The sequence below is a fragment of the Notechis scutatus genome, chromosome 3 (genome assembly GCF_049901735.1).
Source record: "Notechis scutatus isolate UNSWTSFEM ecotype Mainland chromosome 3, rNotScu1.2, whole genome shotgun sequence".
NCBI lineage: Eukaryota > Metazoa > Chordata > Lepidosauria > Squamata > Elapidae > Notechis > Notechis scutatus.
In genome coordinates, this window is record NC_142011.1 from 11,150,512 (window position 1) to 11,167,643 (window position 17,132).

The 17,132-nt window shown below is 38.9% G+C and overlaps 2 protein-coding genes across 3 annotated transcripts in view; both read left to right on the forward strand.

Annotated features, from left to right (window-relative positions):
- Window positions 1-4,208, forward strand: part of CABLES2 (Cdk5 and Abl enzyme substrate 2) — a 57,345-nt gene extending 53,137 nt beyond the window's left edge. Inside the window, 1 exon segment of the mRNA XM_026664886.2 lies at window positions 510-4,208. Within this exon segment, the coding sequence (XP_026520671.2) occupies window positions 510-650 (141 nt within the window). The 3' untranslated portion in view covers window positions 651-4,208.
- Window positions 4,209-6,863: 2,655 nt separating this feature from the next.
- RPS21 (ribosomal protein S21) lies at window positions 6,864-13,536 on the forward strand. Of its 2 annotated transcripts, XM_026664887.2 has the most exons (6): window positions 6,864-7,015; window positions 8,934-9,027; window positions 10,089-10,152; window positions 10,769-10,840; window positions 12,790-12,845; window positions 13,473-13,536. In XM_026664887.2, exons 2-6 carry the CDS (start codon window positions 8,978-8,980, stop codon window positions 13,480-13,482), a joined length of 252 nt encoding a protein of 83 aa, XP_026520672.1. In that variant the 5' UTR covers window positions 6,864-7,015; window positions 8,934-8,977; the 3' UTR covers window positions 13,483-13,536. The 2 variants fall into 2 exon arrangements, with proteins under 2 accessions (XP_026520672.1, XP_087815344.1); XM_087959218.1 differs by lacking the exon at window positions 13,473-13,536 and having other exon boundaries at window positions 12,790-12,849.
- Window positions 13,537-17,132: the final 3,596 nt, after the last annotated feature.

Consider the following 17,132-nt stretch of genomic DNA (forward strand, 5'->3'; position numbering starts at 1 on the left):
TGGCCAAGCTGGCCATGCCCCCCGGCCACACACACCTCGGGCCCCCATGAAGTCAAACACAACCCTGATACGCCCCACTATGAAATCGAGTTTGACACCTCTGACTTACAGCCTCAGCTAGTCAGTTGCCATCTCTTGTCCTTGAAAATTACTCACCCTGAAGAAAGTGGTGTACTTTTACATACTTCAATGCTTCTCCATACAGAAAACAAATACTCGCTCCTAGAGAACTACTGTAGTGTATCACACAGTTGCCAATCACCTGAATTTTGATCACATAACTGCAGGGATGCTGCAACTGCCATAAGTGTGAAAAACAGTCATAAATCACTTTTTTCAGTGTCATTATAACTTATGATCACTATACAAATAGTAGTAAGTCAAGGATTACCTGTATGTTATCGTTAAAATAGCTCTGGTTTTGTATGCCAAACAAATATGCAGACTGTTGTAAGCAAGGATACAAAACATGGTGTTGTATTTATTTCATTTGTTTTCTGCCTTTACAGAAGTTGGAAGAACGATTCCGATTCAACAGAAGAGATCTCATTAGATTTGAATTTACTGTTCTTGTGGCTTTGGAATTAGCTCTTTACCTTCCCGATAACCAAGTGTTACCTCACTTCCGTCGTCTCACACAACAGTCCTAGTCAAAGCTATATTATAACAAAAGCACCAATTTTTAGGTGGATTTGGGGACTGACGCCCAGCTTTTCCTAGTTGACAGGATCAAACTCTTAAGAATATTCCTGGCAGGGGAGTTGATGGTGGGATTTTCATGGAATTACCAAAGTGGAAAATACAATACAGAACCCATGTGTGAGAAGTGGCAGAAGTGGGAGATTTTTGTTTGAGAAACTCAAGCACAAATTATTTGCATCCAGTTGCCACTAAAATTGCTGATGATCGCTCATTTAACTTTTTGTTTTCTGGAAACAATCTCTTCTTGCCTGGCATTGCTACTTTATCATTTCTGTACTCTCTTTTTTTCCCCTCTTCTTCAAACTTAAAAGAGCAACACTTCCATTCCTTAATTAGTGCTTCAGAAAAATAACATTTCGAATCATAAAAACTTGGGGAGGGGAAGAAGAAGGACGTGCCTAAGGCTGGGCTGGTACCAGTCTCTCTTTTTCTCTTTCTTGTTTCTAATGTTACGTTACTTAGTGGCAAATTCTGAATTTAAGCAGCAATTTATCCTTTTGCCTTTATTTTACTTGTGCTATAAGGAAAAAAAAAAGTATCTGCACTATAATTTCTGGGAAGGTTGTCTATGTTGATTATTCAGTTTTGCTTTCTTTTTAAATGAAACATTGTTGAAATATTGCACTTGTTGAACAAGGAGCTATATAGCAAAACAGTCTTCATTTTAACGTGTCCCTCAGAGGTTGAGTGAAACTATTGATTTAATGGCAGTAATTTTGACATGTAGCTTCCAGAGCTAGTATGTTTCTGTTACTGCTTTCTGTAGCCTGAAAGTAATAACTGTTTTATTTATAACAAAATGTTCATATATTCTCTTTCCTGTGTGCTATACTGACATGTAAACGTCTCAGGCAGTACCGCTGTCGTTAACCTAAATTAAGCCAATGAAACTCAGCATGTCTAACTTCTGTAAAAGTTTTTTTTCTTTAAAAAAAAAGGTTCTTCCAAGCTTTGATGTCACTGTGATGTTCCTCACAAACCTGATTTTTAAATGCACATTCAAACCGCCAATCTTAGAAAGGCCAATGTCTAGCAGCGTGCTGGGTAGATGCAGTTTTTATACACTTGGACAATACATTGATTTAAACATTCAGATGCTAAAATATGAACTTTCTTGAGACTACCAGAGGAGTTAATGGCTGTCAGGTTTTTTTTTTCCTAAGCAATATTGTGATATAAATCAAAGTGTTTGTGTATATGTGTGATATTTGCTGGTGAACAAAATTACTACTTGGATATTGTGATTAATGTCCACATTCTTACTTTTTAGTGTAACTTTGGCCAGTTTTAGTGAGAGAGAGAGAGAAAGGAGAGAGATCTTGCAAAATAAGAGGGAAGATAAAAGTACATCAGTATGGAACGTACCACTGCAGGTGTAAAAACACAGTTTTGAGCACAGGTACACTGCTACCATCATGACAATGTACAGTAAACAAAGCACACTGGGGAGAAGCTTAGAGAACAAATTCTCTGATAAACTGTTTTATGACAGCAATTGCTGTTTAACAAAAGCATTTAAAATATAAGCACACACCTGGTTGAAACTTAAATGGTACAGTCAACAATTCTGGGTTGTAGAAACTGAGCCTCTTAAGTAAAATAGTGGTCTTTTAGTACCTAGATTGCCACAACTTTTAACTTGGAAATACATATGCTTTGGGATGGAAAGTTGCAAAGGGAATCCAAAGAAACATCTGGAATGACAGGAAAGAAAAATAGTAGAACCCAAGAACGCATTATTTAGCATGAAGAGTTTTGACTTTATCCCTGACTTTTCTTGCATTTATGCATGAATGAAAACTACTTGGAAAATATTTTTAACCTAAAGTCAGCTTGTTATTGAAATTTGAGCCAACACAATTGAGAATGGCTTTCTCATCATGGCTTGGAAATTAATGCACCTCATTGTATTAATAATACCTGTCAAGTCCTAATTGTATCCTTTTTTGATATAATGTATAGTATCTTAATTATTGATCACAATTTAAAATGTGGTATGTTGCATTTCTTTATGGAATATCATACTGTAGAATGCCATCCGTTTTTCCCAAGAAACTTTAGAAATAATTGGGTGGGGCATTAAATCACCTGAACAGAAAGCAACAGATTTCCCCCTACACACACACAATTTTTCAATTTTGTTAAACAGTACTAACTTAAACACAGCTGACCTGACTAGCTATACTCTGTTCTATAATATTTGCCAACTTAGTTTCCCAAGTAAGGCAGGTATAAGAGCCGTGGTGGCGTAGTATTAGTAGAATGCAGTATTGCAAGCTAACTCTGCCAAATGCTAGCAGTTCAATCCTGACAGGCTCAAGGTTGACTCAGCCTTCCATCCTTCCAAGGTCGGTAAAATGAGGACCCAGATTGTTGGGGGCAATAGGCTGACTCTGTAAACCACTTAGGGCTGTAAAGCACTATGAAGTGGTATATAAGTCTTTAAGTGTTATTGCTGTTATCTTTTTTCAAGCAAATATGCTTGTCAAAAGGCTGCTTGAAAAGGCTGTCCTAATTAAAATCTGAAATTTAATTTTGTCCTTGGAAACATGTAGAGTTTAGTTGCCGTAGTATGCAGGCACTGGGACAGGTAAGTTCTACTATTCGGAGGCAACAAAGTTGGAGAAGGCTGTTCTTAAAAGTACAAAACACCTTAAGTGTTAAATATATACCGTAATGGTACGAGTTCACCTCTTCAGATAATAAAGTAGGTTTGTAATGACTAACGGTACAATTTTATAAAAGAAAAATCTATTTTAGAACCAAGGACCCATCTATAAATCAGGAATTCTGATTTTCTCCTCTTCCCTTATATGTACTTGCAAATTTGCAGTCTATATATTGACAAAAGACTTGTTCTGGTCTTTTATTATACATGGAAATATATTTTGGATGGAAGAGACTGAAAATCTTGCCTAATATTCGACACAAAGTTGCTTCAGGATTCAAAAGAGGAATCGAGTATCATTTTTAACTGCATTTCGGCTTTGTACACTGAGTTACATAGTTCAACTATTGAATACTGTAGTGAATATGGAGAATGTAATGTGTTTGTAATTACATACCTTAATTTGGGGGATTGGTTCTCATTTGTCTAAGTATTCCTTGTTCATGCAATATCTGCCACTGCGTGGTAACTATTATTATTACAACCAAACTTAGATCCAGTATAAATTCTCAGTTTATTATCTTTGGAGTAAAATGCTAATCTTTTGACAGTTGAAGTTTAAATTATAGATTCTTATGTAAATAATGGTGCTTGTATAACCTTCAGCCCAAGAAAACACTCCGAGTTGGAGTTTGTATATTTTTATGTTAGTAAATTTGTGTTGTCCTAAATTTAAGTTTCTGCTTTGTATATTGTCTGATTTTGTTTTTCCAAATGAAATGAATGAATTTGTTAATAACTGAATGTTTGTGTAACTGAATGTTTTGATACCTATTTTATAACTTAGCACATCTGAATATATTTCAGATTTGTGTCATAAATAACCCTTTAAAACATTGTGGTGTGTCTTTTTCTACTTACTAAAATCTGATAAAAACAGTTTTACATGGAACCGGAATAAAATACGATTTAAAATGAAATTGGAATAAAATATAATAATTTAATATATATATTGTAGATAAATAAAATATGCTAAAATTATACTTCAGTATCACCCCTACAATCTACCTCAATCAGTCCCAGATACGCCAATCTTAACTGAACCATTTTGCTCAAGTACTGTGCTGTGTTAAATATTTTCAGATTCTGGCTGCACATACGTTGTTTTGATATGGGGATCCCAATGGGTCATTTGTTTAGTATATAGACCAAGGTACCTGTCTCTCACCCACTTACACAGGCAACAATCAAATAGGATGTGAGCCAGGTCTTCTACCTCTGTCATTCTGCAAATGCAGAGACGTTCATTACAGGGTATAGACTGGAATCTCCCATACCCTGTATCAGATCAGCTGTGTGTACCTAACCTAATTTGGCTTGTCTAATCCTGAGAGCAAAGCTTGCCCAGGAAGCAAACAGCAACAGCAAACCACAGTAATGTCAAAATGACATTGTGTGATGTCATTAGGCATATTTTGTCACTTGCACACCCTTTGCAAGTGCTGAGAAGGGCCTGGGGAGTGAGTTCAAGCAGGTGTCATTTTCAGATAGGTCAAGAGGAGTGGGATGGAGATGCAAAATGGCTTCTTGGGGTTGGTTGTTGTGCTTCACTTCCCATCAGCAAGACCTGAATTGGCAGGTTGAGTTCCCTTTCCATTTTTGGAGTGCTGTGGTCCATGCCAGGCCCATCTGGCCCTAAAGAGTTCCATCCACCATACAACAGTGAGAGATGGTTGGCCTGGCAGTTCTTACTGACACCATTGCTTTTCAAAGGAGCAATATCAAGTGTCTTCCCAGGAAACCAGATCTGGTGCAAAGATGAAGCTGCTGAGAATGAAGAGAAATCCTATGCTACCTCATGCCCAACAGCATCTTCCCTATTGAGCTGGCAGAAACCATGAATACAAAGTAAGAGTTGAAAGAGACCTTGGAGGTCTTCTAGTCGAAACCCCTGCTCAAACAGGAGACCCTAGTCCTTTCCAGGCAAATGGCTGTCCAATCTCTTCTTCAAAACCTCTGGAGCACCCACTACTTCTGAAGGCAAGCTGTTCCACTGGTTGATTGCTCTCACTATCAGGAAATTTCTCCCCAATTCTAGGTTGGATCTCTCTTTGATAAATTTCCTTTTGTTACTTCTTCTCCTGCCCTGAGGTGTTTTGGAGAATAAATGGCTCCCCTCTTCTCTGTGAGAGTCCCTCAAGTACCAGAAGACAGCTATCACGTCAATCCTAGTCCTTCTCTTCCTTAGACTAGACATACCCATTTTGTATAACCATTCTTTATATATATTTAGCCTCTAGCTCTCTAATCATCTTTGTTGTGGTTCTCTGCACACTTTCCAGGTGTAGAGTTGTAATTGCAGGAATTTTCCTATCTTGGATGGCAAACCTCAGATAAAGAATGTTTACAAGCAAGTACAACTCAGGCAAACAAAGTCACTAATCTAAAGGAGGATTAGAGAGAGGAAGTAAACATATGTTAGACTTTAACTAGAGATAATTAATTGTGTTAATTACTATTATGCTAAACAGTAACAAAAGTGAAGCAGTAACCAAAGTTAACCAATGTTGGAGGATTACTAAAAATGTGTATAAATAAATGCAAGACTAGACTCCAATAAAGTTCATCATTATTCAGTTGATCATGATCAAACACCTCGACTGCCTCGTTATTACAACATCCAGGGTCTCAATATCTTTTTTTGGATCGTGGTGACCAATATTGGATACACTATTCCAATGTGGCGAGCTTCCCTGATGAGCTGGCAGAAGCCATGAACCCCAGGGTAGTTTTCTGTTCTCCAGATTGCCCTCTAATTGAGTGGCTGAGACTCCCATCAGCCCAGTCATGGGCTGGGGGTTTGATCTGAATGCAGGTTAGAGATTAACAGAGTTGGAAGGGACCTTGTTGGTCATCTAGTCTAACTCCCCACCCAAGAAAGAACCCTACACCACTTGACAGATGGCAGTCCAGTCTCTTCTTGAAAGCTTCCAGTGATGAAGCTCCCACAATTTCCAAAGGCAACTTCTGTTCCATTGGTTGATTGTTCTGTCAGAAAAATTCTCCTTATTTCCAGGTTGGATCTCTCCTTGTTTAGTTTCCATCCATTATTCCTTATGTGGCCTACAGGTGCTTTTAAAATAGGTTGACCCCCTCCTCTCTGTAGCAGCCCCTCAAATATTGAAACATTGCTATCATGTCTCCCCTGGTCCTTCTCTTCACTAGACTAGCTGTGCCCAGCGGAAGTCCTGAATGCAAACCCAATCTAGATCAGTGTTTTTACAACCTTGGCAACTTTTAAGAATAGGTGGACTTCAAATCCCAGAATACCCCAGCCACCATGAGGCCATATAGGCCACATCCCAGGCTCCTTTGCGCGTTTCTTTCTCCCGCTGGGCGCTTCTGAATTCTCCTCAGATCGCACATCGCTCCTAGAAGCGCGCGCTCAGGTTGGACCTTCCCGCCCTCAAAACAGGAGAAAGGCATGGGCGTGGCTAACGCCCTCTTCGCCCCGCCCTCCAAGTAGCGCCCCTCCCTTCTGCTTTCTGGGACGCTGTCCCGCCGCTTTCGCTCTCGCGTTCCGATGGCGTCATCTCCTACGCGCCGCCCCGTGGCTTTCCCCCCTCCCTTCGGCAGCGCGCTTTCGAGTCGCTTCGGAGTGACGTCCTCTTCCTTTTCCGGCCTGGGCTCGCGGCGTGTGAGGAGGTGAGCCGAGGCCTATCCCGGTTCGCGGGGCCGTTTCTTTCTCGCCGCCTTTCCCCGGGGCCGGTGGGGACACGGCGGGAAGGGGGATCTTCCTTTGTTTCCACGGGGCCGGGGCGGTCTTCTTAAGATTACTGCGGGGCGGGGAAGGAAGAATGCGCCCGCGACCCTCCTTTTCCCAATGCTGCCTATACCGAAGGCCAAGCCCCATTAGGAGGGTAGAGCCTAGAGTGGGAAGGGCCCTTTGAGGTCATCGAGCCCAGCCCCCTGCACCTGCAGGGCTTCCAGATTAAAATGTCCCAGACAGCTTCGTTTGTTACATTTCTTTCCTGTTTTTCCCATCTGATGGCTGCCTGGCCACACTTCCTGCGAAGGGGAACCCACCACCTGCCTGGGTTCCTCTTAAGAAAGCAAGCAAAGCTTTGCATGCTTGGCTTTTCTCAGGTATTACCACCCACCCATCCACCCACATACATTGATTTCTACTTTACTGTATCTTGGATCCACCCTTTTTGGCCTGCATTCAAGGCAGCAGAGAACAGATCCTGCCCTTTCCTGTCAGATCCAGCCAGATATCTGATCGAGGATGTTAGATATCTCCATCCTTCCTGCTCAAGACAAATGCAGATTAGTTTTTTTTAATGGTAATTCTGCTTAGAAGGAAATATTGGCCCAGCATCTGGAATCAGAATGAGAATAGAGCTGAAAGGGACTTTGGAGGTCTTCTAGTCCAGCCCCTCTTCTCAAGTAGGAGATCCTAGTACCATTTCACTCAATTGGCTGTCCAGCCTCTTCTTAAAAATCTCCAGTGATGAAGCACCTACAACTTCTGGTGGCAAGCTGTTCCACTGGTTAATTATCCTCACTGTTAGGAAGTTTCTCCTTAATTCCAGGTTGCTTCCAACCATTGTTTCTTGTCCTGCTTTCTGGTGCTTTGGAAAGTAAATTGACCCCCTCCTCTTTGTGGCAGCCTCTCAAATATTGGAATACTGCTATCATGTCACCCTAGTCCTCCTTTTCTCTATATTAGCCAAACCCAAATCCTGCAACCATTGTTCATATGTTTTAGTTTCCAGGCCTTTAGTCATCTTAGTTGCTCTGCAGTTTTTCCAAAGACAAGCCCATTCCTTCTGTTTCACTTAGTGCTCATGAGAACCTAGAAAATGGGGTTGAACAGTCATAGAACCGGAGCTTTTGAGAAAAATTTGATTTAAAAAAGCGAGAGGGAGCAGTGTTTGTAGATTTTTATACTCGGTTTATGAGTTTTATTACCTAGATGCAGATTAGCAGAGCAAATGAATGCAGCCATTCTATGGCCTGTTACTTTCTACATACATGCAAATATACTTTCTGTAGTTTTCAGAGTGGCAGGTAGTTGTACTGGCCAAGGAGAATGAGGAAATGCCTGAGAGTATTCCTGCTTGCATCTGGGAAAAAAGAAGGGACTTCCTTTAGTAAGGATGGGAGAGAGCTTGTATCCTGCCATTCATATACTGTATCTCAAGTGTTATTAAATACAGGATTGTCTTAATGGGGTACTATGGCTAGTAGAGTACCATCTTGTTCCCAAAAGATGCACAAGCCAATATTAGCAATTCCAGTTTCTATTCTGTAAAGTTATGTGCAAATGGAGAGCTACAGGTAATCCTTGACTTACACCCAATTGTTTTCAAAGTTACAATGGCACTGGAAAAAGTGACATGACTGTTTTTCACACTTACAACTCTTGCAGCATCCCCATGATCATGTGGATTCAGGTGCTTAGCACCTGGGATATATTTATGATAGTTGCATTGTCCCAGGGTCATATGATTACCTTTTGTAACCTACCCAGCCAGCTTCCGACAAAGTCAATGGAAAAGCCAGATTTTCTTAATGACTGCATGATTCACTTAACTGATCTTAGCAATGATCTTTTTAGAAATCTCCCATTGCACTTGATTTGAGGCAAATAAAAGAAGCATAATGCAGAACGACGCTGGGGAATTTGTAGATCTCTACGTGCCTCGTAAATGGTGAGTATATTTGTTCATCAGAAATGGTGTGTCTTGGATATGGCTGTATAATTACTTATATGATCTTACATGTGACTCCAAATCAGTGGTACTCTTACGTGTGTTAAATTCTCTTCATCTAGTTTGATTAAAATAGTAAAATAGAGTAGCTAAACTAACAATCTCAAAAACAGTAGTACAGAAAAATTAAAAAGACTTGCACCCCCATGGAATAGTAAACAGCCACACGTGCCAGATTATGGAGTCCTAACTTGTATGAATTGTCCATTGGGGTCTTTCTTTAAAAAAAATCCAAACTTTTGTGGCTCTAAAAGCTCAACACGATAAATATAGTCTGGTAATCTGGTAAAATAATCTTAACCAGGAAAGCCTCTTATGTATAAGATGCAACTGGCAGGATATCCATGGGTTTATAAGGATCGGAAGGGACAATTTTCTAGCTTCCATCTCAACACATCTGGTGAAAGGAAATCATCACTTTTCTGGGTAGTTAATTCAAACTGCTGTAAGTACTGATAAAGGAGAATATTTGTAACTCAGGGTTGAAATGAGGAGGAGTAGCTTTCTGATTCATGATTTCAACTCAAATTATAATGTAATCTTAAATGTGTCTTAATTGGATATTGTGTTTTATTCTGGTGCATTACATGCACGCAGAGATTTGTTGCATTATTCAAGTAGCTACGTCAATATGCATGATTTACAATTATAAAAAAAGGTATAAGGAGGAATCGGGCATCTTTTCTGACTAATGCATTTCATTAAAAAGCATAAAACAAACTAGCTTGTCAAAAATTACATTTTTAATAACATTTGTTAGAAAAGGGGTTTCTGATTTTTTGTTAGAGTAGATTAGTACATTTGCCCTCGTACTTAATAAGAGAGATTCTGGGGTTTTTTAAAATTATTATTGTGGTACGAACTTCTAAAAAAGTGATAAGTTGGCATGTCAAGAAATGGAATTGATGTTATATGATAGTTATCTAGAAAGATAACAGCATTTTTTTCTAGATCAATTTCTGATTTTAATTTCTTCTGTTTTTCTATTTCTTTTCCTTTAGCTCTGCTAGCAATCGGATAATTGGTGCTAAAGACCATGCTTCCATCCAAATAAATGTTGCAGAAGTAAGTAAAATCTTTGTAATTCCAAGTTGAAATCTATCAGTGTTTCAAATAAAATAAATAGCTAGTTGCAATGGCATAGTCAAAAATATTTATTTTGGGATGATAGATCCAGATGTATGGACATTAGGCATTAAGCTATATTTCCTAATTTGGGCAAACAATTATGTAATTACAACTGTTAAATCAGAAGCTTTCAGAATACAAGAGAAACTTAGCAATGTAAAGAGAAAGAGAGAATGAATAAGATTAGAATAAAATATTGTATAATGGAGGCTGAAATTTTCCATTTTGTTTCAGTCTTATATTAAAATTTAAAAATCACTTCAAACTTTACCTCTTTTTACTTTCATATTGATGTGCCATGGAATAGCAGTAATGAAAAATTATTCTTTTATAAATGAGAATTTTTGCCCAGATTTCACTCTAGGTCAGAGTAAATGCATCTTTCCCTTTAAACCCATTTGTTGGGGATGGGATTGGGGTTTGCTCAGTTGTCAAACTGGTTAGATATGTAAAACATAACATGAATAAATATATTCTGTGCCTTATACCAATCTGTCAGCTTTCAGATATGATTGTGTAACAGTTAATTGAACCCTCTTGATTCCAATGGCAGGTTGACAAAGCCACAGGCAGAGTGAATGGCCAGTTCAAAGCATATGCCATTTGTGGAGCAATCCGTCGGATGGTAAATCTAATCGTTTTTCAATGCCTCGTTTTTCAATTATAAGAGCAATGCCTATATTACATTAGAAAGGAAATTGTCAGCATTTCTTTGGTATTACAGAACGAATGCAAGCAGGAAATTTTGAATACCATACATTAATATATTGCATAATATTAGAGGTAGTTTGGTCTAGTGGTTAATGCATCAGGTTAGAAATCGGGAGACTATGAGTAAGTCTAGCCCTAACCATGAAAGCCAACTGAGTGACTGAGCCAGTCCCTCTCAGTCCACACAATTTTGTTTTGGTTGTTGTGGAGAAAATAGGAGGGATATGTGTTGGATATGTTCACTTAGTGGTGCAGTGGCCTAAAGGTGGAGCTCTTGCCTCACAATCAGGAGGCCGTGGGTTTGATCCTAGGTAGTGGCAGGTATTTCTCTGGGCACAATGAGTAAATAACAGCTGCGAACTCTGCTCTGCATTGGTGACAGGAAGAGCATCCGGCCAGTAAACACTTAGCTCCATTCAGTTTCCCCAATTCCACTGCAATGGATTACGGGATCATTAAAAGACCAAAAAAAAATGTGTTGGATATGTTCACTGCCTTGAGTTATTTGTAGAAATACTAAAAGGTAGGACATACGTGCAGACATACATAATAAAATAACATTGGGATATAAAATGTTCTATCATGGAATGTTGTAACCTCAAAACAGACTGCCTTTCAAATTGTTCAAGAAACAGACAAACATTAGAATGGACTTGTTTCAAGGTGAAACCTCTTCTGGACTATCCATTTCAGTGTCAATGTTTTACTGTGAAATGCTTCACCTATCTTCACCGTAGAAATATTAACACTATTCTAATTTTAGACTATTATAATTATAAATTCTTTCTAACTATAGATTTTCAATCTTGGCTATTTTTAGATTAGAATAGAATAGAATAGAATAGAATAGAATAGAATAGAATAGAATAGAATAGAATAGAATACTTTATTGGCCAAGTGTGATTGGACACAAGGAATTTGTCTTGGTGTAAATACTCTCAGTATACATAAAGAAAAGGTACATTCGTTAAGAATCAAGAATCATAACGTGCAACACTTAATGATAGTCATAGGGTACAATCAATCAAATCATACTAGGAAACAGTCAAGTGGGAGGGGATGGGTGATAAGGAGTGGTGAGAAGATTAACAGTAATAGTAGTGTACACTTTGTAAATAGTTGAACAGTGTTGAGGGAATTCTTTGTTTAGCAGAGTGATGGCTTTCGGGGAAAAACTGTTCTTGTGTCTAGTTGTTCTGGTGTGCAGTGCTCTATAGCGTCGTTTTGAGGGAAGGAGTTGAAACAGTTTATGTCCGGGATGTGAGGCGTCTGTAAATATTTTCACAGCCCTCTTTTTGACTCGTGCAGTATATGGGTCCTCAATGGAAGGCAGGTTGCTAGTAATTGTTTTTTCTGCAGTCCTAATTACTCTCTGAAGTCTGTGTCTGTCCTGTTGGGTTGCAGAACCAAACCAGACAGTTATAGAGGTGCAGATGATAGACTCAATAATTCCTCTGTAGAACTGGATCAGCAGCTCCTTGGGCAGTTTGAGCTTTCTGAGTTGGCGCAGAAAGAACATTCTTTGTTGTGCTTTTTTGATGATGTTTTTGATGTTAGGTGTCCATTTTAGGTCATGTGATATAGTAGAACCTAGAAATTTGAAGGTCTCTACTGTTGATACTGTGTTGTCTAGTATTGTAAGAGGTGGTAGGATGGGAGGGTTTCTTCTAAAGTCTACCACCATTTGTACGGTTTTGAGTGTGTTCAGTTGCAGATTTTTAACCTTGGCAAATAAGTAGGCCATTCCTTCTTAATTGTCCATTCTTTGAACAATTTCCCAAATTCACCGAAGCATTTTCAGATTGAAATTCAGAGTATGAATTCAATTTCTTCACCTTACCTAACTACAAAACTGTTTTTCAGGGGGAATCTGATGACTCAATTCTGCGACTGGCAAAGAATGATGGAATTGTTTCCAAGTAAGTCTGATACTTAAATCTGAAGCTGTGATAATGCATCTTTCTTTTCTGCTTTGCTTGATAGCACATCATGGATGTCATTAAGAGATACTATTCCCGAAATATATGCCTTGGTGAAAATGCTTATTTATTACGTTTATATAGTCACTCATCTCACAAAAAGTGATTTTTATAAAACACCCATTTATCAGAACTGAGGAGAAATTTCCTGACAGTGAGAACAATTAATCAGTGGAACAGCTTCTTGCCTTCAGAAGTTTTGGGTGCTCCAACACTGGAGGTTTTCAAGAAGAGATTGGACAACATTTGTCTGAAATGGTATAGGGTTTCCTGCTTGTGAAGGGGTTGGACTAGAAGACATCCAACTTTTTTTTCAGGTGTATTTTTCTGTTATCAGAAGCCAATCTCAACGTTTCCTCCTATAATTCCCCCTTCCCTATGAAAGTCTCTCCTCTCCTTTGTTTTTCAGTGCTTCTGGGTATATTTTCACGTTTAGCATAGAGCTGTACCAAACATTATATTTTAAGATAAAGTCAAATGGGGCAGGTTCCAGCGAAGAATTTATGTGAGCCCATTCCTTAATTTCTTGGAAAATTAACCATTCTGCATTTTGTTTTGTCTTTGCAGGAATTTTTAACAGAAAAAAATGTCATAACATGGGATTTCCTAGAAAATAAACCATTGGAAAACATTTGTTGTGCAGTGCATTATTTCAAGTCATAACAGGCAGAATGCTTTACCCATGGCTAATTTTGAAGTTTACAGCATTATTGATAGGTGTCATTTAACACAGTTTAAAAGTACAGTCCTGTATGTAATTAACTATAAAATAAATTATTGGTTTCAGTGGCATTGATCCTAGAAATGTATTTGTTTCCTAAATTAAGTTTAAGAAACTGAAATAAGTAATTTGGTAAAGTCTTTATATTAAAGATTGATTAAAACATCCATAAGCCTTAGAGATAGGTGGATTAGGTTTAACTAAAAGATACACAGTTTTGAGGTACTCAAAGTTTGTAAACATGCAAGTTAAAATTTCTGAAATAAAATGCAGCCCGCAATGATACATGGCTTCTTCCCTTGTATTTGTTGCAGTGTGACAACTGACAGTCCATAAACTAGTTGATTTGAAGAATCATCAGTGGATCTTTGCAACTAGGATTCTAATACTTGACAGAGATAGATGCACAGCTATCAGCCCTAGGAAAGACATAATGGGACTTGCCCAGGCGACATGACTGAACAGAAATTTTTAAAATTAGGCAGCCTTCCATATATAGGTAGTCCTCGACTTACAACAGTTCATTTAGTGACTGTTCTTATGTCACTGAAAAAAGTGACATCAGCATTTTTCACACTTAAGACCACTGCAGTTTCCTCATGGTCATGTGATTAAAATTCAGACAGTTGGCAATCAACTCATATTTATAACGTTTGCAGTGTCCCCAGATCTATGTGAAAACCTTTTGCGACCACCTGACACGCAGTGCCAACAGGGAAGCCAGATTCCTTTAACTGGCTTATTAATTTAACCACTGTAATGATTCACTTAACAACTGTGGTGAGAAAAATCACAAAATGGGGCAAAACTCACTTAACCAATGTCTCATAGCAACATAAATTTTGGGCTCCATTATGGTCGTAAGTAGAGAACTACCTGCATCGCCTCTGCTGTAGAAATCTACTGTAATTTCTTGAATAGGAAAAATTTGGATGGTTTTTGTGGAATAAACAGTCATGAATAAGCAAGGCTTATTTGTGGAGGTGGGGGGCGGTAATAGACTTAATCAGCAGGTCAAAACAATTCATCTCCACTTTGTAAAGCCCAGAGATGCTGCACTGAGTTCATTGAAAAGGACCAATAGTTAATGCTCTGTTGGCCTTTTATTTTCACTCCCTTGATTCTAGCTAATATCCATCATGTTCCACTTTAGACCATGTAAAAAGATTTCCCCTGTCCAGTCATGTCCGACTCTAGGAGGTAATGCTCTCCATATTGTCGGGATTCCGGCCGTTGCCCCAATTAAATCGAGTCTCGAGCCAAACTTCCAAAACTTCAGAAGGATTTATTGGGAGTTAATGTGTCTGGCACTGCCTGGGTGTAGCTGACTCTGAGACACAATTCATGGTCACCCTTGACCCTGGTTTTGCTCGGCAGAAACTTTAGTCACCTAGTTACTGTCTTTGAAAAACTATTTATGGAATGCACTTTCGATTCCCAAGCTGCTGCACTACTTTTTCAAACCTCTTTCCCACTTCCTTTTCTGTTGGCAACTCTAAAAAGACCATAGAAATATATTATGAGTTGACATATGTTAGCCGAGGGACCCAGTATTGTCCAAGGGCGTTTCCACGATCATGTGGCAAGCATGACATGCCACAGCACAGAGCATGCAGCAAAACAGAATGCTGTTAGAACGTGTATGTGTAACTATTTGGCTTGCAAATGCCGTTTTACAGGTAGTCCTTGAATTTACAAGCAATTTTCATTTTCAACGATCATATAATCTCAGGATGATGTAACCATCATAAATACAGAAACTCCTCGACTTACAACAGTTCACTTAGTAACCATTTGAAGTTACAACAGCATTGACAAAAGTGACAATGACAATTTTTCACACGACCATCGTAGCATCCCCCATGGTCATGTGATTTACATTCGGATGCTTGGACAGCCAACTCACATTTATGACAGTTGCAGTGTCCCAGGATCAGGTGATTCCCTTTTGCAACCTTCTGAGAAGCAAAGCCAATGGAGAAACCAGGTTCAAAACAACTGGGTTACTAATTGAACAACTGCAGTGATTCCTTTAACAAGCGTGGCAAGAAAAGTCATAAAATGGGGCAAAACTCACTTAACAAATTTCTCACCAGCAATATAAATTTTGGGCTCAGTTGTGGTCGTAAGTTGAGTACCTGTGCATGCCAGTTGCCCATAGTTTGATCACATGACTGTGAGAATGCTGCAATGGTTTGAAGTGCCAGAGGAAGAGGGAGATGAGTCCTTGGTGCTCTCTGAGCTTGGCTGTTTTGAAGACATTTCATTACCAAACTAGGTAACATGATCAGTGCTAGAAGGGAGTGAGTTTTGCTCTTTATATACAAGTGATCTGCCTTGGCAATGTTGTAGGAGTATCTTGATGGTTCCTTCATTAGACTGTTCTTTTCTGTTAATTTCAGGATTCCAGCAATCGCTCTAATTAAATCATGATTCTCAAGCCAAATTTCAATCAACTTCAAAGGATTTATTAGAAATGACATACTGGCACTGCCCTGTATGAAGTCAACTCTGGAATACGTAATTTACAGTCCCCTGTGACCCTGTTTCCCCCTTCCTTCCTGGGTGTCTGATAAACCAGATTCTCCCATTGAGCACGTTCACAGGCTGGGTGTCATCATTCACGTTCTCCAATTAAATATATTTGAGGGCAAAAACTCTGGTATTTTAGTTACAATCTTTTAAAGATAAGAGTTGGAATGTACTTTCGCTTTCAACTGCTCTTCCAGATTTCCTCTCCCCCACCCTTTTTTTTTTTAATGGTAACTACTAAAACAGGCATAGGAATGTTTTATGAGTTGACAGCTTGTTTGCAGTTCTTTGATTTGGAGAATAGTATCAATAGCATTGTTTACTGTTTGATTTTTGCTCTGGTATTGAGGGAGGGAGGTTTAGAAACAAAATACAAAAAATTAAAATCTTGGTGTTAATAACTTACCTGGCTGGGTTTTTCCCCCACCCCAGCTGTAAACAAACCCTGATGGAGGTGCTATTTTTGGAAAGGGTGCCTTTTTTTTCATTCATGTATGGGTAGGTGTAATCCAATTCCCCACTCAGCACTATAGTATTTCTGCATTCCACGGGCTGCCTATAAAATATGCCTGTTCTCTTATCCATTAGAAATAAGGGGTTTTTTTTGTTTTGTTTTTTTGCCAACCTGGGCTATTTTAGGGAACTTTTCCAGATTTATTTTAAGAATCGGCATGCAGTAAAACGCTCTGCGCTGTTCTCAGACAGAAATAGGCCCGATCTCAAAAAGCGCCATGAAAGGGAATAAACGAGAGAGGAGGTTTGTGCCAGTGATGCTCTCCTGCCCTTACATGGTTACTTTGCAGTAACGTGAAATTCTTATCCATTAATTTTAGAGGGACTGATCCCAATTGTGGTTGTTAAGTCAAAGGCTACCTGTAATGGGGCTTCCCAAATAATCTATGATAACGCGGCTTCTCTTGGAAGGGACTGTTTCAGGTTGCAAATTGGATGACCCACAGTTTTAGTTTTGGAAC